This window comes from Nymphaea colorata, chromosome 10 (genome assembly GCF_008831285.2).
Source record: "Nymphaea colorata isolate Beijing-Zhang1983 chromosome 10, ASM883128v2, whole genome shotgun sequence".
Taxonomy (NCBI): Eukaryota; Viridiplantae; Streptophyta; class Magnoliopsida; order Nymphaeales; family Nymphaeaceae; genus Nymphaea; species Nymphaea colorata.
Genome location: NC_045147.1, coordinates 19,674,264 through 19,693,835, shown reverse-complemented (window position 1 = coordinate 19,693,835; position 19,572 = coordinate 19,674,264). Strand labels below are relative to the sequence as shown.

The following is a 19,572-nucleotide window of genomic DNA, read 5'->3' as shown; positions in this document are numbered from 1 at the left end:
TTTGGACAAATGCGTCGATGTATTTTGTAAAATGCCTTGGTGTGGGCCTTATTGAAAACTGTCATTTCGTGACAGCGCCCTGTGGAAGAGTTCCTCCTCTGGAGATCTATCAACCGTGATTCGACGATTATGTAAATTTTTCATTGCACCTTGATGGGTCCTCATAAAGAGAACATGACGATTTTTACAATTATCTTCTCTCGCAAGTCCTTTTAATGCAACATGATAAGTATTAGTTTGCCTGTTCTTAAGGGTTTTGATGAACATCTGCAAGAGCTACGAGGAACATAAAAACTAGCTTACGCGGGCATGATTCTTCAACACTGATTTCTTGACCATCTGACCTCCAGCACTTTAGATTATATTGAGCGTTCTCCATGCTTTCCTTGCCTAACTCGGGCAAATTTGGAAACTTCTTCGACCCTAAGCTTAACGCCAGGGCGGCAAGCAATTCAAGGAACAAAAAGATCTGATATAAAATTGTACCGAAAACCCTTCGGTTGATAGCATACAGGGAAAACCACCATGTTACTCACGCATCGAAACCTAAGCCAGAGATGCCCTGTTTGGTGCACAAGAGTTGGAAACTTGGATCTATGTGTGACTTATAAAATGAATATAAATTATAGAAAAGCTTCTATGGAATTATGAGTCTCAGGTGCAAACGTCGATGAACTTAACCTTCTGCAACTAGAATACAACGGTGTCCAGCATTGTTCCTAGGGTCTGCACTATGTTTGAAGACATCAAGTTCGAAACGTGCTCTTCCAAATGCTTTTTGGCGTCCTGCCTTCCAACATTAGCTATTGCAAGCTTCTCTGCCGGCAGTTCATCTTCTTCCTGGACAGCCTTGTTATATTTAATCGCCAAATTTAGCATTTCCTGTCCCAGAGCATTAACATAAATTCATCAATATCCACCATTTTTCAAAACAAGATAATACTACCATACTCAATACTCAATAGAAGCCAAAAAAGAAAAAAAAATGATATAAAATTTGTGCAATAAAGTACTTCCGGCAAAACATTCAAGTATTAAAACATTCAGATAAGACCAAACGGACGTAAATGGCTGGCCTTCCCAAGAAATGAATACCCTGGCACGGCCAGATCTTCAGAACAGCAAAGTCTTATGTTTGAAAAATGAAACTAGGATTGCAATCAGTTGGATTGGATATAGCCACTAGCACAAGGCAGATGAAGAGCCTGACACGGACAGAAAGTAATAAATGTCTAAATCTAACTGATTACCCTGTAATCAGATTCTCTGTCCAGAAATGGACGGCTGCCAGACTCGATTGCAAAATACTTAACCAAAGTCAAACTTCATAAAATTTTCTTTACCTGACAAAGTTGGGATCAAATTCAACTCAGATATCAGAAACAGCTAACACGTTACTATCCTAAAAATGAAGCATAACGATAATAAACAATTTTAGAAATGTGAAAGTGCGGAAGAAATTCTGTTTACAACGACCAAACGTATTAAATTTGTCCATGAATTCTCAGTATGTAGTTCCTCATGAAGTCAAGACAAGAATTCTCAATATGTAGTTCCTCAAGAAGCCAAAAGATAAACATTAATATATTAAAAGTTAAACCTCTGCGGGCTTCAGGAAAGAGACCCAACAAGAACCACGAGGAAGTATCATAGAAAACAGGTTACCTGGATGGTCTGCTCGTTAGTCTTCGAATGGGAGTCAAATTTCTGTAACGCCAAGCCATCGGTCCACTTCTTCTTATGCAAGTTAAGTAGCATCTTTTCTTCGAGTTCATTCTTTCTGTAATTGATGGCAATTGAATAGTAGTGTCGGTTCAAGCCATGAATCAGTGCCTGTATCAGAGGCAAAAAAACTTATTGAATAATCAAAACGCTGAAATTGCTTTAAAGGAATTATGACAGCAAACTTACCTGAATGGATGGTTTGTTGAGATGACCTAGGTTTGAAGTAGTCTGACGGGGTTCCTGACCTAGCATCATAGTTTGGGGATTTATCAAACGAAATGCATCTATTACAACCTTCCCCTTCACGCTTTGGATAGGGTCTACCACTACAGCCACAGCCCTTTGGTTCAAGGCTTCAAAACTCTAAAACAACATTAAGAAAGTAATATTTCAGAACCCACCTTTGCAATAACAATAATAATAATAATAATATAAATAATAATAATAGCATAGCGATGTGAATTATAGAATCAGAGTTAGACAATGGGCTCACACGAAACTATATGAAAGCAAACAGATAATGGAAAGGTTATTAACTCTAACTTGTGTTTGTTATGCAGCAAAATCTTCATTAAGAAATTTCTCCTAGTGGAATATTTAAGCAGTTAATCATTAAAGGCCTTATGCATTTCACTGACTTTTTGTCATAACTTATTTGGCAATTCTAAAAAATGGAAAAAGATGCCGCTTCAAATTCTTATAGAGGATTCAGAAATGACGCACTAAAAATGTGGTAAATAATATATGAGCAGCAAAGACCCTATGAATTGAGTATTACCTGTAAAGAACACTAAAAGATATAAATAGAACTTGTGCGAAAGCTGCTTTACATATTCCTACCTTATCATTAAACAACTATGGATCAATTGAGCATATATGAGTTAAAAGTAATCATGAATAACACAAACCTGCTGAGTGTTAATGTCCACCCCAGAAAGCCAACATCCGAAACCAGGATGTGAGTGGTACCAACCAACAACCATTTCTGGCCTGCCCAAGAAACATACAAATGTAAAAGTTGTACCCACCGAACTCACCAGGAGACAGTAACCTAGCAGAAACTACAACTGTGCTACTGAGGTAACCTCACATGCACAAAGACAGGCATGAGAAACACGTCAACTATTTATCGTTATAAATTTATTTACATGAATTAAAACAAACAGAACAACCGAATAAAACCTGGTAAATGTCAATAAACATGCAAAATACGTTTCTATCAGGCTCAGAAGCATACAAGCATCATCATGTGTAACATGCTTCAGAACTGCTTTCTCGTTTCTATCAAAGTTGGTAAACTCCAGGACCAAATAACCCTTCTATGTGGTTAGCTACTCCAACGAGCAGAAGCAGAATGCCAAAAATTACAGCAGTAGCGATTATTCTTTTGGAGTGAAGAATGTTATGGATTTCCAGATACAGTCACCAATCACCAAATCTTTCCACATTGCACAAGATTAATCATTACATTTTTGCAAAAAATGTCAATCATTTCTTAGCACCACTTAGTTATTTGTCTTTTTTTATACCCTTTCCAATATTTTGTTCTAAATTTTCATAGACAAGAAATTGGGTAAGGAGGACGAAGAAGCAGGAACTTGTGACCTAGCCTTCGTTTTCAGTAAACACAATACGTGCCAAAATCACAGGCTCACATCATTCTTCACAATATAAGACAAGGAACACCTAAAAGTTCACAGAAGCACATCTGGACGTTGATTGAACAAAGAAAGAGGTCTATGAGAACTAAGAAATCTAGCATGTTGCAAAAAGATAGAACATACAAATGGAGACCATCACTATCAACAAATATCAAACTTTCCTTACAGATACTGCAAGTTGTCACCATAGTAACAATCAATATCTCAATTTTGATTATATCTCCCTTCCCATTACTTAGTGATCTTACAATGACTTTGAATAACTATGTTTCCTTTTTTTGAGTGGGCAAGAGAGACCCACCGCCGGGCAGGGAGCCGAAGGTCCGACCCAACCCCTTGTTCCCTTAAGGTATACTATATTTTTTAAAACTACGTTTTTTTCATTTTAGAGTGTTCAAAATATGTGACGGTCTAAGCCAAAAAATGTTCCTCAAAAAAGATCACCCAATTTACCACAAGATTACCCGCGGTCAAGAAAATGCTAATAACAACATTTGTCACTAGGGCTCTAATAAAACGAAAAAACGATTTAGAGACGGATACATAAACTGTAAAACTAAAATTATTCAACGCAAAAACCTGCCAGTTTGCTTGAGCATATCAAGCATATTAGTCTGGAAAACATGATCAACCGCTTCGACGCTGACCCCTGTCCCGCTCTGGGGCATCGCGAAAACATCCACCACACGAACGGTATACTCGTCCACGAACTCCCCCAGCATTAGTCCCATCACTTCCATAGGAACGCCGGCCCTCCCTGAGATTTGAAATAAAAAAGAAGATGAACACGTAAACACACAGCAGACACCACAAAAATACAGATCTAGTGCTAAAAAAACACTGATCGAACCCTAGAAGTCCATAAAAACAAAAAACCCTAATTGGGGCAGAGAAGGGGATTGGGGTACCGTGTTTGAGCATCTTGAGTAGGGCGAGCGACGAGATGTAGACCTGCTCGGAGGAGTCAAGGAGTGGGGAGTCGGCGGGGGGATGACCCATCCCTCCCGCCCCTGAGAAAATCCTCTGCAACCTCTCCATCTCGGGTTTCCACCTCGCGCGTTCCTCCCTCCTCTTTCTCTCTTTTCGTTGTTCGCTCGCAGGAGTCGATCTTCTGATTGATCACTAGCGCACGAAACGAATCACGCCGACCTTATAGGGGGAGGACGCGAGCGGGTCGGGGCTCGACACTGGGCGTGAACCCGATTCGACCAATATTAATAGATCCGGACTTCAGATTTGGACAGGTGCATCGGCCACCCTTCCCTTTTCTGTTGCCCACAAGCCTTCCCAGTCCCAGTCTCTCTTGCCCTTCGCCCCTCTGCTCTTCCCCTTCCCCTCTCCTCTCCATCCCCATCCCCATCCCCGGTTTCTCACCCGGCCCTTTCCTTAGCTCCATTGTCCCTTCTCGCCCGCCCCTCTTTCCCTATCTCGATTGTCCCTGTCTCTGCCACTTATCATAAACACCCAAAGCTTCACTCCCTGGAACAGCAGAGGCCACGGTGGCCGGAATCTGGGAGGCGCAACGCCGGACTGTAACTGTCACCAGTTTCTGTGCTTTCTGACAGAAAATAACGTTGGGGATATATAAGCTAAATCAACAACTCCCTTTTCGTGAAATTGATGCGTCAGTGCACTGCAGGTTTGAAGGTGCAAAAGCTAAAACTATCAATTCCCTTTGGCAAAATCAATGTAAATCACTCAGTTTTTTCGTTTCTTCTGTTTACATGTTTCTGTCATGCATTTTTTTGTTCTCACATAACAGGTTCTCTATTTTGAGAGTTGTCTCCTTCGCAGGCACCCAGAACTGAAGTCTAGATTGCCAATCAAAGGTTGTGATGCATCACAGAAGAATTGGATGGGAGGGAAACTGCCCTCGTCAATCGCATGAAAGGAATTTGGCATCAGTCAAAGCCCCGGAAGATTCAAGAGGGAGAGATAAATTTCTCTGTTCCGAACTGATGAAGGCAAAGAGGATTAGTTTATAAGAAGCCATGTAGTTTTGCAAATCCACAAATTTGTGGAAAATATGTATCTAATTCTTGTCTATATGAATTGTTGTAAGTAGGCAGGGTTTGTTATGAATTGTGTTGCAAATACAACTTGTTATGTTAACTTGGTACTTTAGTTCTATGCATAAATAAGAGGAAGCTAAAGTATTCAGAACTAGTTTCAAGACATCAAACATAAATGGTACATACGAAAGATGGAACAAAGCTTCCACAATAAAAGTACCTGGTACTAAATACCCGGCTATTTAGTTTCATGTATTCAAACGCTCCCCAAGTGATTCTCTCAGAAGAGTCGAAAGGGGAGAGAAATTGACAGCTAAAATAGGTAAATAAAGAAAAACATCAACAGGTTCTATTCGCGTTACTTGAAAATTTCATTTCTGCTCCAATATTTTACATATATTTTCAAAATGTCTGGAAACCTTTAACAAAATTACTTTTACTCCCCATCATTTTAGAAAACAAATCAAAACACTACTTAAATTCCAAGTCTCATAATTTTTATCGTTCAGGAAAACTTGTTTCGAGGGATACAATCCACGTCTACGAAACAGAAAGGGGACTTGCAAACACTATCTCAAGGAAACTGAACTCAAGTTGAGATTTAATTTAGCGTAACTGGTCAGACTAGTGCTTGATAAAAGACCAGTCTATGGTTTGATTATCGTGAGCATCAACTCCTTGCTCGACACACACTCAAAATTTGAGTAAAGCTAGGGAAGGAAAGCGTTGGCTTCTCCTTCCTTGTTGGAAACATGAAACAGTCCTATATTAGAACAGCTTATATGTGTAAAAATAATGTACAAAAGGAACAGATATGTTATAAAGAGTGAAATTAACTAAAACATAAAATAAGAGTTAACAAATTTTATATTACATATATAATTAAAATAAATGCAAAGAGCACTAGAGGAAGCAAGATAAAATACGAAAAAGAGAGAATTTGCCAATAAAGTGAAAATAAATTACTTCAAAACCGAGCTCATGGTATTAAACGGCACGAGCTCCCCACGACCGCGGAACGACTTTCTCTAAATTTGCAAGTTTTCATTATTCAATGTGTGCTTTGAGAGATTGAGATTCATTAGTCCTTTGTTTCGTGTTGTTATTCATTTTTTAATTCTTCTCACCCTTTTAATTTGATTGCTAGCAACTTGAACTTGAATATCATTAGTCTTATTAGACCTAATTCCAACAGGAGAGGATATAAAAATACATCTCACCAGTTTTCTGTTCTCTGCGAATGAGAATCATGCAATTACCAAGACTGTACATGTTAGGGAAACTGTCTTTTTATAGTCATCATTTTGCTACCACAATTTCATTTTCATCTTTGTTTATAAACCACAGGTTTTATATAGTACCACTGCCTTAGGAGAGAGTTCAATATTTTGCTTTTTCAACACCTACCTCTGGAAAAATGGCTTTTATAAAAGCCATGTGATGTTAGCTTCTGGCGTCAGCTCACACCTCAAAGCATATAGTTTTGTTTTCAACGTCATCCTCCAAGTTGCTACGAGTAGGAGTTCAAGTCTAGAAGGGAAATGCATTTCCTTCCTCCTTGTTTCTACTGATGTCCAGAACTTTGACCTCTTCTTTCCCTTTTTCTAAATGAACGAAAGGAATCGTCGTTTAAGAAATAGACATTTCGAGATGGAAAGTCTGCGATAGCTTTGGCTGCAGATGCATTTATCTATCTCTAGTGGTGCGACTGACCACAAAGGAGATTTCGAAATGGCTTTTGTAGGTGACCTATCAAGATCTTTTGTTAAATGGAACGAATCCAAACCTAACAAGTTGGTGCCAAAATTCTTTGGTTTCATGTGGTTTCTCCATTTTATTTGTTGTAACTGAATTTTCTAGTGAAATTGAAGTGCTCACAAGGAATTGAAAATTTTCAGGACATGCAGTTGGAATTTGAAACATGATCTCTTTTCTTTGATAATTAATAAGCTATTATTAATACCAGTAAGGAGCTGAACAACTCTAAGGACTTCAATTTTCCGCAGAAGATCAAATGATACATTATAGCAGATGAAGGTATGTCATTCTTACAAGAAGACCAATGCGAACAAGAAGGGAATTGCATTTTTCAATAGGAAACTATCATAGTTTTCAGACGGCAGCACGACGATAAAGAAGAATGCATAGTGAAAAAGTTTACATTAGAGATTTGCGCACCAGCTGGACCTGTATGGCGACGTAAATAGATCAGACATTTTTAATCATCGATCTGATCTCAGATTCCTTAGTTTGATTTGGTAAAATGGATTTGAATTCAGTAATATAGTAATCGTAATTCATAAAGAAGAAGATTCCACTAGTCAGTAAGTACCTGTTTTTTTAAGTGACTAATCAGATTTCATGTCAAAACTCAGGCCACTATTGGTTAAACTGGCTGGCACTGCCTATAACCCTAACCTGCATCAAACGAAAGTATACATATGTTTTTATCGAGTTAATGTACTATTATTTATAAGAACAAAGTTTTTGAAAATGCTTATCTGATAACAAAAAAGTAAGCCTCTCATTATATATATATATATATTATATATATATAAAATGATGACTCCAACTCAGTCGTCTAAATACCAAGGCCGTATATCTCAAACATATAGATGGTTGTTTGAAAACAAAGAGAAAGAAGTGTGCTTGTATAAAACATTATTTTGAAGTTTGAACTGCACAAGTAAACTTATAATATGAATTCAGTGAAGCAAAATTAGTAGGACAAACTAACTTTCTCAATAAGGAAAACAATACATAGATAAACATCCACAAGGCATCTGGTACACTTCTTTGTCGAAGAGAAGCCGGCCTATTTAGCTCCAAGCAAACGTCGGTCTCTTTACTGGCAAAATGTGTGCTTGCAATCAATGGTTTATTCAGGTTTTGACATTTTATTGTAATTAAGTTTTTTTTTAAGTAAATTTCTAATAATTTTTGCTGATTAACCACCGATTCAGCTGAAGCAGTAAATCAGCCAATGGCCTAGTCGGCAGCCTCTTCAATTCATAAAACTATTTGTCTCCTCAAAGTGAATAAAAGATTATATTTATTTAAGTATCAGCATTTTTCTTTTAATCATCATATAATTTTATGTTTTATCAACACTGGCCACCATTCTGAAACGTGTCAACTGCAAACATCTTTTTGAAAGTTTACCATTGTGGGAAACTTGTTTTCAGACTTCTCGATGTTGCCAAGAAAAGTTATAGATTTTGCTATAAAAGAAATCCATATACTCAGATATAACGTTAGTCTTTCTTTCAAGTTGGTTAGTCATAGCTTGCCTGTAAAGAAAAAGAAAAGTCTAAAAGTGTTTAACGATTCACGTTATGTAAGTAGGCCCTTGTTTGGCGGTCGTAGACAAGTATGCCACAAAATTTTATTGAAGACAACAGGTTTTTCAAGACAGGCTTGGAGAAGAAGCATTCTGTGTTGAATCAAATCAGGATATTTCTGTTGCAAGGACACGATATTTTTTCGAAAGCACAGTTGTGCCAGATATATTTATCTAGAAAGAGTTTCTTTTTGCCGTTTGGAGACTAAATGTATAGTTATCGACTCAGCTCAGTTGGTAAAGGTGGGCTTATAGATGTGCCGCAACATTAGTTATATGTGTTTGATTACCTCATCTTTTAGATTGAAGTGATCTAAGATCTTTGAATCTGAAATCCTAGAACTTTAGATCTTTGATTCTTATGTGCTTTGGAAGATGCAAGAACTACACTATGAATGTGTTAAACTTGCAGCTTTGAAATCCATGAATCTAAGTCACAGTCTGCTTATCTTCGACTCAGGATCTATCGTCTGAGGACTTGAGGCATGATGGCAATCTAAAATCCATGCTTCTCGACGAAGAGGTTAAAAGAAAATATGTCCTCCGTAATCCTTATAGCACCAAGCTAGAAAAAATTGCACCGCGTGTCTATAGAAAAAATGGAGAAGGTACTCAGTACTCACTTTTATTATTAGATCCTCTATCCTTTCGTTGTACCAAACCCATCGAAGAGCAGAGCAATCGCCGTCGTACCCTTTCTCCGTTCGAAATTGGTGGCATTAGCAAAGGTCGGCAAACTGAAATTCTGGTACGTCGGCGGGAGGTCTGGAATTCCATTTTTGGATCTTGGATCTAGGCTTTCAAAGAGCTAAAAAAGCGCAGGAAGGTTGACTGGAAGAGATCAGTCATGGCTTAGATCATTGGGATGTGTAGGTTTGAAAAATTTTAACTTGCAGTACTTGCTAAGCAAAGAAGTCACTGTAGCTAGGCATGTGTTGGATAGTTAGGAAGATCTTAATTAGGGAAGGGGGTTTGGTGGGTCAACCAACCAGAGGGAGGGGGGAGGAACTTTGAGGTCCACCACCAGGAAAAAGATACGTCCGTCCTTAATAATCAAAACCTAATCCGCCAACTCTAGAACAACCACCATGGCCCCGTTTCTTACCTCCACTATCGTGCTGCATATAAAAATGCAGATGGACGCTGCATGCGGCAACTCACCGTCATCTGCTTCCATTCATCACTTTCTCACTGACAGAAGCCTCAGACATGGCGTCGGCCGCGACGATGATGCTTGGCAGCGGAAGGAGATGCAGGAGCTTCCGTTTCTCTTTACTGCTTCTGCTTCAATGCTTCTTCTTCTTCTTCGTGCATCATCACTCTGAAGTCCTTGCTGAAGAAGTTCACAAATATGAGTTCGTTGTATGCCCTCTCTCTTACTCTCGCATAAGATTGGTTATGGCCAAACATCATTTATTCTGCATTTTCTTAATATATGAATTCCACTAAATGCTTTATGCGAACGTTAACGTCATTAAGAATTTTATCAAAGCCTATAAATATATTTTTGCGGTTAGTTTTTTGTTAAATTAAAAGAACAACACGAGAAGTTTTAAACTTGAGTTCAAACTTGTATAAAAAAAAATATTAGCAGAACAAACTATGATTGCATTGTTTATTTGCTATCTTTTCGTTAGTGTAAAATAATTAATAAAATATATCATTTAGAACTAAAAATACTATACTTTAACAAAATATTTAAATTAAATCGGCAAAATTCCTTAATGATTTTTCCCATTGTTTAGAACATTACTTTTATTATGTCAAATATATTTACGATATCTGATTTCAATAGTAAAATCTCTACGTCCCTTAAGCACATTGGTAGCAAAGTTCTAATAACTACTGCTCTCTTTCTCTCTCCACCTTCCGTGATTATCCGGCGGTGGGGAATGAGCAGGTGCAGGAAACGCCAGTGAAGAGGCTGTGCAAAACAACCGACGTCATCACTGTCAATGGTCAGTACCCAGGCCCCTTGATAGAAGTCAGGACCGGTGATCAACTCGTCATCACTGCCATTAATATGTGCAAATACGACGTCACCCTTCACTGGTAAGTCTTATTTTACCACTTTATTATAACCGTATATATATAGACTTTCTGAGGTGATTTATATTTTCCAACTTTACCGGATGTGATGCATCTTTATGTGCATCAGGCATGGGATCATCCAATTCAGAACAGGGTGGGCGGACGGGCCAGAATTTGTGACGCAGTGTCCGATCAAACCTGGAGGGACATACACGTATCGGTTTAGCGTCCCAAATGAAGAAGGGACCTTGTGGTGGCATGCTCACAGTTCTTGGCTCAGAGCTACGGTGTTCGGAGGATTCATCATCCGCCCAAAGGCTGGGAAACCCTACCCTTTCCTACTACCGCCACAGAGAGAATTCCCCGTCATTTTAGGTTTGTGTGGCATCATCATAACATTTTCATTCATAATATGTAAACTTACATTTACATCCACCACCAGCATCACCATCATCTTATCTTCGTAGCGTTAAATGCTCCATGTTAGAAGTTCTAACTTCTAAGAATATATCAGTTATCACCATTAATTTTCACGAATCAATTACAGGTGAATGGTGGACCGATAACCCGATGGACGTTGCTAAGAAAGCAGACAGGACAGGTGCTGCTCCCAGCGTCTCGGATGCCTTCACAATCAATGGCCAACCAGGCGATCTCTATCCTTGCTCTAATGCAGGTATAAATCGCTCGATGAATTCCTTTCTTCAAGCCTTCTGCACATCTTACTCATTTCATTCTTCTCATAGAGGTGTAATCATAAGGTGCCCAATTAGTTAATTTCTTTCTCTGTTGTTTTGATGCGTCGATCATTGATCAAATATTAGATACAACCATCTTTCCTGTTGCGCCTGGCGAGACCAACCTTTTCCGGGTCATAAACGGGGGCATGAACGGGGAGCTCTTCTTCAGCATCGCGTTCCACACCATGACCGTCGTCGCCGTCGACGCAGCGTACACGAAGCCATTCCCGACGAACGTCATCATGATCGCGCCGGGCCAAACCGTGGACGTTCTCGTCACTGCAAATCAACTTCCCGGACGGTATTACATGGCCGCCCGGGCTTATGCTAGCGCTCAGGGCATCCCCTTTGATAACACTACCACCACAGCCATCTTACAGTATGAAGGCATCCCCTGCTGCTTCGGTCCCCTCGCTCCCCCTCCGGCCATGCCGCTCCTGCCCGCCTACAACGATACCTTCACGGCCACCGCCTTCGCCGCGCAACTCCGCAGCCTCAACACGCCAGCTTTCCCTGCGAAGGTGCCCCTGTTGGTGGATCAGAATCTCTTCTTCACCATCGGCCTCGGCCTGATTCAGTGCCCTCCGACCATTCAGTGTGGTGGTCCGAACAACACCAGGTTCGCGGCCAGCATGAACAACATGTCTTTTACTCTTCCAACTAAAATGTCCATCCTTGAGGCGCATGTGAAGGGAATTGAAGGAGTTTTCACCAAGGATTTCCCAGCAACACCACCCGTCGTGTTTGATTACACTGCTCAGAACATAAGCAGGGACCTCTGGCAGCCGATTCGGGCGACGAAGGTGATGCCCATCAAGTTCGGATCCGTGGTGCAGATCGTATTCCAGGACACCAACATAGTTGCAGCAGAGAACCACCCCATGCACATCCATGGATACTCCTTCTACGTGCTGGCGGAGGGGTTCGGAAACTTCGACCCGGCGACGGACACTGCCAAGTTCAACTTAATCGACCCGCCCTACCGCAATACAGTCGCCGTTCCCGTCAATGGCTGGGCTGTCATACGCTTTCATGCCGATAATCCTGGTGAGTTGTTTCTTCTTGTTTCATCATCACTCTGAAAATCTACAAATGAAGAAGATGGATTGATTATGCTCACAAGAGTAATATGGTTTTCAGGAGCTTGGTTGATGCACTGTCATCTGGACGTCCACATAACTTGGGGACTCGCTACTGTGTTGCTGGTTGAGGACGGCGTCGAAGAGCTCGACTCGTTGGAGGCCATACCATTGGACTACCCGCTCTGCCTCGACCTCTAACTCCTCTACCAGGACTTCAATGACTGAAGATCCATCTTTTGATTGTAATGTTGAGTGTAGCTCTGTCCTGTAATTTTGCCTTTCAATAAACAACTTTCTGAATTTTTTCTTCCATTCTTTGTTGCAATATTGTTAGTGAAGGGCAATAGGAGACTATCTACCCTGTGTTAGTAAAATTATTGAATCGATGGAATGATCGTATGGTTCTTGTCTCAATTGAGAGTTACAACAATATTAATCAATATGCATTGACAACGAAGTGGTCTGATTATATCTTACCAAATTGTTGAAGACTTTGGTGGTTTGCAAGAAATTCAGACACTAAACAAGATCTGTCGTTATATCTTGACATAGACTCCTAGTGATTAGTCTGCAATTTTTTTATGGGCTAAATGGTTGAATGCATAATTCTTAGTAAGGCAGGTATAGACCGCGTGTGCACATGAATGATAACGTGTCAAAGCTGTATTTTTGGATATTCAACAGACCAAATCATACTGAACCTGAACCGATACAGATATATCCAGATATTTGAATATCTGGATCATTGTTTTCATAAAGGCTGGAAGGATGCAATAGAGAGTGGGGCCAGAGGGGTAGCAGTTGGATCCATATTTGGAACTGACATTTTGCCTGCATGTTCAAATCCATATGATATCGATCCGATGATGTCCAAAAATGATGGCTGCTGAATCTAATCGAACCCCACCCGGTTTAAGTTCTCGTTTGTCCAAAATTCGATCCATGCCCGACCTGCTTCAACCTCACCATCCATCAACCAAGATAATTCCTCCGGCCAATGTTTGGTATTCTCGTGATTATCGCTACAGCCTAACACCGTTTCGTCTTTCAGACTCCATGTACAAATGTCAGGTTTCACCCGACGCTGTCTCGACTCTCGAGCAAGCTCAGCAATCATGGCGATGAGAATCCTCTCCCGGAAAGGAGCCCTAGGGTTTCAAACGCCGGCCGTGTTAGCCGGAATTTCTCTCCGGGGGCTTAAGACGTTTACTCTTCCTGACCTCCCGTACGACTATGGCGCCCTTGAGCCGGCCATTAGCGGGGAAATCATGAGGCTTCACCATCAGAAGCACCATCAGACGTACATCACAAATTACAACGCTGCCCTTGAGAAATTGGAGGAAGCGATGCAGAAAGGGGATTCGTCTACCGTCGTGCATCTGCAAAGTGCGATCAAGTTCAATGGCGGAGGTCTGTCCCATTTCTCACTTTTTTTAGTGTGGAATTGGTGTCATAGATAGTTTTTTATTCTGTTTCTGTGGTTTTGGGTGATCCTAGGCCTGCATCCTGCACTGATTTGGATATATCTTCTTTAATTAGTATACTTTTCTTTACTTGGACTCGTGCATGATATCTTCTGCTTTTTTGTTTATATATAATCATGATAATGGTTGACATTAATGATGAGACAGTAGGCACTTTTATAATCGTTGTGGCTGATATTGATGATGTTTCTCAATGGAGAAGGGGATTCTCTATCATGGCCCTCGAGCCAGTTGAAGTTCCGGAAATTTTAACTATCTTCAAATCTGATGAATCTTGAGTAGACAATGGGAACGTTGTCTTGCGCATCGGTCTTGCTGCTGTTTGGTAATGTAATGGTTTCCGTTTGAAAGGAATGTGGGTCAATAACTTCTGTGAAATAGAATCCTTGTTATAAGTTTGTGAAAACCTGCGTGTTGAAACTGCGGATGCTGTTTTCTTTTGATTCTGTTGGTGGATCGCATTGCAATATTGTACTGGATAAATTCATTAATAATTGGATTTTATTGTGTTTCTTGTTTTGATTTAGCTACCAAGTCCTCACGATGGACTTGTGATTATAGCTTTTGAGGGACGTACAGTAATGTGTTGAGGCTTTCATTTCTAGTGGCAGTTAAATTTTATTGCTGGGACATTTTCTCTCCTGTTTGTTAAGTTTGCTCTGGAAGTACAATATGCAAGTTCTGCTAATTGACGATAGTCTATTACCTACCAAAATATGGTTGTTTGAGATCTTTCGAGTATTAATTAATTAATTAAGTGTATTTCTCAACAAGCTTTACTGCCACTTACCTACCTTTAGCAAAGTTTTGGTGTGATGTTTCTGCAAATCAGTTGCTATAAAAATGGCCGGTTATAACATTATGTTCAGGTCACAGGTCATCAAAATTTTCTTAGTCATTTTCTTTCCTGTTAACCAGATGAGATGGCTCTTTTTCTGGTCGCCTTCATTACAATGTTAATGTGGCTGTGAGAGCCTGGAAGATAGATTATTACGGTGATGTGGTGGATGATTTTAGACCACAGTGAGTCACTTGGTGTTCTCAAAATGTCCCTTTGATGCATGTCCAATTTCTTTGTTGTAAGGTTTTAAACCTGAAGACCTGCGCCAAGTTCTTTTACTCTTTCTTTATAGTTGATGGTTATGCAACTTTATTTGCATTTAAGCTGATGTTACTTAAGGATTCAAGCTCCATGTGCAATCTGCAAAATATTTTTGAACTTCTGCATTTTTTTGTGTGCTTTAAGATGTATACATGTCTATGTTGTGAAGGAGGAATATCTGATAATTTTTTTCTCTCTCAGGCCACATTAATCATTCTATTTTCTGGAATAATCTTAAGCCCATAAACGTAAGTTCGTTGGCCATCTCTGATAGAATTTACTTCCAGTCTAACTTTAAAGTTGCATCTTGCATGAGTAATGAAAGTAAATTGACAGGAGGGTGGTGGGGAGCCGCCACATGGTGCACTTGGTTGGTCAATTGATGAACATTTCGGCTCCTTTGAGGCCTTGATCCAGAAAATGAACACTGAAGGTGCTGCTTTACAGGGCTCTGGATGGGTGGTGAGTAAAAATCTCATGGTCTTCTACCAAATTCTGTTTTGTTCCTATAGCATTTTGTCTCTAGTTTTGTATTTTAAGCTTCCATTATTATTTCAGATCAATAACATTAGCTTCTTTTATGTTTTACTTACTACAGTGGCTTGGTTGGGATAAATCACAAAAGAAGCTTCTAGTTGAAACAACAGCTAATCAGGTAACGTCTGGAGCAAAGAAAAAGAATTTGTTACTCTATCTACTTGTATTTTGAGATGTTAATGAAATGTTCTACAGAATCTAAACTGAGACTTTATGTTGCATCATATTCAAACAAGTTCAGTTGTTCCATGGAATTGTAGGGTGATTTTAAGAGTTTTTTTTTTGGGGGGGAAATGCTCTCTGCTTGTGAACAATGGTCTATTGCGTAGGGAAATCCACACCTTCCCATATACATATTATATATATATATATATATATATATATATATATATATATATATATATATATATATATATATATATATATAGAGAGAGAGAGAGAGAGAGAGAGATATGCTAGGTCAGATATGAGCACTTGTTTGCGTTGATCTCAACCATTTAGTTGATATGATCAAATAAGTCATAAATGGATATGTCAAATAGATTTTTGAGAAGTCCACTAGTAATCACCTTTATGAGTTGACAATTTCCTTTGGAGTTAGCAGCCTTTATAACCATAGATTTAACATAATTATACATCTGTCTGCATGTCTCTGTCTATGTCTGCCTGCTTTGTGCCCCGTAAGCACACATGACTTCTTATTTAAATGCCAATTCTCTCTTCCGTTCTTGCTTGCTTGTTATATTGTCTGATGGTACTCTTGATCTTATACTTATGACATGGTAGGGTGATGCTATCATATGCTAATCCTTGCCAAATACATCATCAGAAACATTAGTAAATTTTCTGTCTATTGAGAAGGATCTCTAAGAATTTTGCTTGCAAGATATTTCTTAAAAAAATTAAACCTAAGTGTCTTGTTGTAATAGTTCTGTGCATATATGAAACCACAAATCTATATAAGCTTGTCTTGTGTCGTTAGATCCATCCATCTTGTGTATAGTTTGATTAAGTCATTGTGCTTCTGTTTTTTCTCTCCTTACAGGATCCATTGGTAACAAAGGGGTCAAACTTAGTTCCATTAATAGGGATAGATGTTTGGGAGCATGCGTACTACTTACAGGTAACATAACTGATCTCTATTTTCAATTTCCCATTTAAAATCAATCATCATGTTTTGTTTCTCGTCAACCAACCATGACAATAGGAACATACAAGGCTCGAGGATGATGATGATTGTAGAACCATCTATTTCATATCTCCAGTGGATTTGAAATAGAGGCCTCTCAGTTTTAAGGGGTGAACTAGAAAAAGGATCACAACGAGCAACATCTTTCAACCTTTCTTTTTCCTTTTTCAAGATCTCTATTTCAAATATCCAAAATCAAATGCATGACTCTTTATATCATTAAGCAATAAGCATCCACTTACAAGAACTGAACGAAAACAAATTCCTTATAACATACTATGTCCCTTAGGGGCTGTTTGGAAAAAGTAGCAATATGTTACTGTTGCATGCATCTGCCCCTAAAAGTGGGATAAAATTCATGGAATACTTTTGTCCAATAAATCTAACCAATTTTTTGGGGCAGACGCATAGAACAGTAACACTGTTACTATTCCCAAACAGCCCATTAAGGGTCAATTGGCGTCGTAGATATTCTGTGAGTGTCCATGAATCTGCCACAAAAATTGGGGTACATTCATGGAACACTTGTTTTTGTGTTCCATAAATTTACCCAATCTTTAGGGTAGATTCATTGGACACTCATTGAGTGCCCCTGCTGTCAAACGGTTGGCAGCTGAAACACTGTCAGTGTTCCATGATTCTGCCTTAAAAACCGTTGTCAAACGAATCTTAAAGGCAGAGTTCCTGTTGAAACTAGACATATGCACCTAGATGTTGTATGTAATTGAAATTTCCATCATAATTGTCTTCTCTCCGGAGCAGTAGCCCAATAAGTGGCTACCACATCCAAGGAAGGCTGCAGGCATGCAAATTACCCTCATAATTGTCTTTTCTTGTTTTTGACCTCATTGATCATGCTCATGAAATATGTTTATTCCACCCGATAGGCAGATTAAAGTTCCCTCCTGCAGAGTTTGACCTACCACTTCCACTTAGTGTGTGTGCAAGTTGAAAATTGATGAACTTCTTTTTCTTCCTCCTTAGTGGCTAAAACGTGGACTGCCCCACCTTCCTCCTCTACATTCTCAAAACAAACTTGCTCCGCCTTGCTGATATGTTTGAATTGTTTTGAATTTTTTTTTCCAAGTATTTGAGGTTTAGTCCTATTTTGATGATTGTCCTGAACATGCTGTCGTTGGAGTTATGAAAATATGTGTGTGTGTGTCATTGTGTGCGTGTGTGTGCACCTTTTTCTTATGAGCATATTTGTTGTTGCAGTACAAAAATGTAAGACCAGATTACCTGAAGAATATCTGGAAGGTTATCAATTGGAAATATGCGGGTGATGTCTACGAGAAAGAGTCAGCCTGAGAGGTACATAAGGTGCATGTTGGTTTCAACGGAACTCTCTTTTGATCCTTGTTAAATCTTGAAAGGTACAGAGTGCACGTCGATTTCAGTGAAACTCTCTTTTGGTCTGTGCTGAGCATTTGAGTTTGGACGTGAGGCTATACACTGGACACCTCTAAATAAAATTTTGCCTCTTTCTGTGCCTCTTGTAATTCTTTCCTTCAATTGCTGCTTAGTTGGCCATGAAAGTTTGCATGTCTTTTTGTGCATATTTGGCGACATGATTTTTTTGACGAGAGGCTGGAACTTCGGAAGAAATATGACTAAAATGAGTTGTCGGAAGAAGTGGATGTCTACATCCAGGAAGAGACCAATCTATCTGAAAATGGCCATGAAGTGCGCGCGCAAAAATTTTATGCTCGTCCGGAATATGTAAATTGCCCGTAATAGGAAAATTAAAAATAGTCAGCCGACCTCTATTTACCGAAGATCCAGTTAATGATTACCTATGAAATAGAATGCACCATGCAATTTTTACTTAGTGTCACGTGTTCCGAAGTAGTCGGGCTTCCCATATACTATCTTGACCCTAAGCGTGAGTCAGAATATGAAAATTTGGATAGTGAAAACTACATAAAGGGACGTAAAGAAAGGTCTTTTCACGTTTTGAATGAAAGAAGCCAAAAGCTGATACGATTGATGCTCAAGACATGAGTATCAGAGGTGGGATGAACATAATGATGCTGACAAGATGGCAAAAGAAGGGTCGTTGTCAACTTAGGAATTAAATGTTGGGGTTCTTTTTGTTGAGGCCAGTGGACGAACAAAATGTGCATTTTAGTCATAAAACTTTTTGTGCATTTTGATAACAAAGTTCGCAGTTTACATTCGGAACTAATTATTTGCCATTCATCCCAACCGATGCTGATTATTTTCACTTTCCATTGGTTAAGCAAATACTTTTCAACTTTCAAGGACAAGAGGATGGCTTCAAAATATGAGCTTTTCCGAGAGAAAAAACTTAGACCGGAGATTTTGTTTCACAATTGGTTGGGAAACTAAGATTTATAAGTAGTTGTTTGGCAAGAGTGACACTTGGTTGTTGTCTCACGAATCTGTCTTTAAAAATGAAGTCTCACGAATCTGTCTTTAAAAATGAAGTAAATTCGAAATACTTTTGGGGCTGTCTTGTAACAGTAACATCTTCCATGAACTTGCCCAAAGGACCAAAATATAAAACACTATAACAAACTATAACAATAACAAGTGTTTTATGAATTTGCTCTATTTTTTTAAGTGGATTTATGAGATAATAACAATGTCTTGTTGTTGCTAAACTGTTCTTAGAGAAAATGTAGTGTGTTGCTGTTGCTTAACTG

At 39.2% G+C, this 19,572-nt stretch overlaps 3 protein-coding genes across 3 annotated transcripts; 2 read left to right on the top strand and 1 right to left on the bottom strand.

Moving 5' to 3' along the window:
- Positions 1-601: 601 nt before the first annotated feature.
- On the bottom strand, positions 602-4,517 carry LOC116262568 (26S proteasome non-ATPase regulatory subunit 14 homolog). Its single transcript, XM_031642044.2, has 6 exons — positions 4,295-4,517; positions 3,966-4,143; positions 2,634-2,715; positions 1,912-2,088; positions 1,666-1,833; positions 602-882 (listed from the first exon to the last, which is right to left on the bottom strand). Exons 1-6 carry the CDS (start codon positions 4,422-4,424, stop codon positions 691-693), a joined length of 927 nt encoding a protein of 308 aa, XP_031497904.1. The 5' UTR covers positions 4,425-4,517; the 3' UTR covers positions 602-690.
- Positions 4,518-9,910: 5,393 nt separating this feature from the next.
- On the top strand, positions 9,911-12,874 carry LOC116262567 (laccase-3-like). Its single transcript, XM_031642043.1, has 6 exons — positions 9,911-10,100; positions 10,639-10,790; positions 10,897-11,144; positions 11,317-11,445; positions 11,594-12,556; positions 12,650-12,874. The coding sequence occupies exons 1-6, from the start codon at positions 9,948-9,950 to the stop codon at positions 12,787-12,789; spliced, it is 1,785 nt and encodes a 594-aa protein (XP_031497903.1). The 5' UTR covers positions 9,911-9,947; the 3' UTR covers positions 12,790-12,874.
- A 775-nt stretch (positions 12,875-13,649) lies between these two features.
- On the top strand, positions 13,650-18,405 carry LOC116261768 (superoxide dismutase [Mn], mitochondrial-like). Its single transcript, XM_031640616.2, has 6 exons — positions 13,650-14,001; positions 15,379-15,425; positions 15,514-15,639; positions 15,776-15,832; positions 16,760-16,837; positions 18,122-18,405. Exons 1-6 carry the CDS (start codon positions 13,656-13,658, stop codon positions 18,212-18,214), a joined length of 747 nt encoding a protein of 248 aa, XP_031496476.1. The 5' UTR covers positions 13,650-13,655; the 3' UTR covers positions 18,215-18,405.
- The last annotated feature ends 1,167 nt before the right edge of the window (positions 18,406-19,572 follow it).

What these genes read in the sequence shown, in the direction of transcription:
- LOC116262568 (XM_031642044.2), bottom strand. Translation starts at nt 4,424, where the DNA reads ATGGAGAGGTTGCAGAGGATTTTCTCAGGGGCGGGAGGGATGGGTCAT. An exon ending in ATGCTCAAGCAAACTGGCAG is followed by an intron (nt 2,716 to 3,965) that starts GTTTTTGCGTTG and finishes TTTCTTGGGCAG; the next exon opens with GCCAGAAATGGTTGTTGGTT. An exon ending in TGGACATTAACACTCAGCAG is followed by an intron (nt 2,089 to 2,633) that starts GTTTGTGTTATT and finishes ATGTTGTTTTAG; the next exon opens with AGTTTTGAAGCCTTGAACCA.
- LOC116261768 (XM_031640616.2), top strand. Translation starts at nt 13,656, where the DNA reads ATGTCAGGTTTCACCCGACGCTGTCTCGACTCTCGAGCAAGCTCAGCA. An exon ending in TTGAAACAACAGCTAATCAG is followed by an intron (nt 15,833 to 16,759) that starts GTAACGTCTGGA and finishes CTCTCCTTACAG; the next exon opens with GATCCATTGGTAACAAAGGG. An exon ending in AGCATGCGTACTACTTACAG is followed by an intron (nt 16,838 to 18,121) that starts GTAACATAACTG and finishes TTGTTGTTGCAG; the next exon opens with TACAAAAATGTAAGACCAGA.
- LOC116262567 (XM_031642043.1), top strand. Translation starts at nt 9,948, where the DNA reads ATGGCGTCGGCCGCGACGATGATGCTTGGCAGCGGAAGGAGATGCAGG. An exon ending in CTATCCTTGCTCTAATGCAG is followed by an intron (nt 11,446 to 11,593) that starts GTATAAATCGCT and finishes ATCAAATATTAG; the next exon opens with ATACAACCATCTTTCCTGTT. An exon ending in CTTTCATGCCGATAATCCTG is followed by an intron (nt 12,557 to 12,649) that starts GTGAGTTGTTTC and finishes TATGGTTTTCAG; the next exon opens with GAGCTTGGTTGATGCACTGT.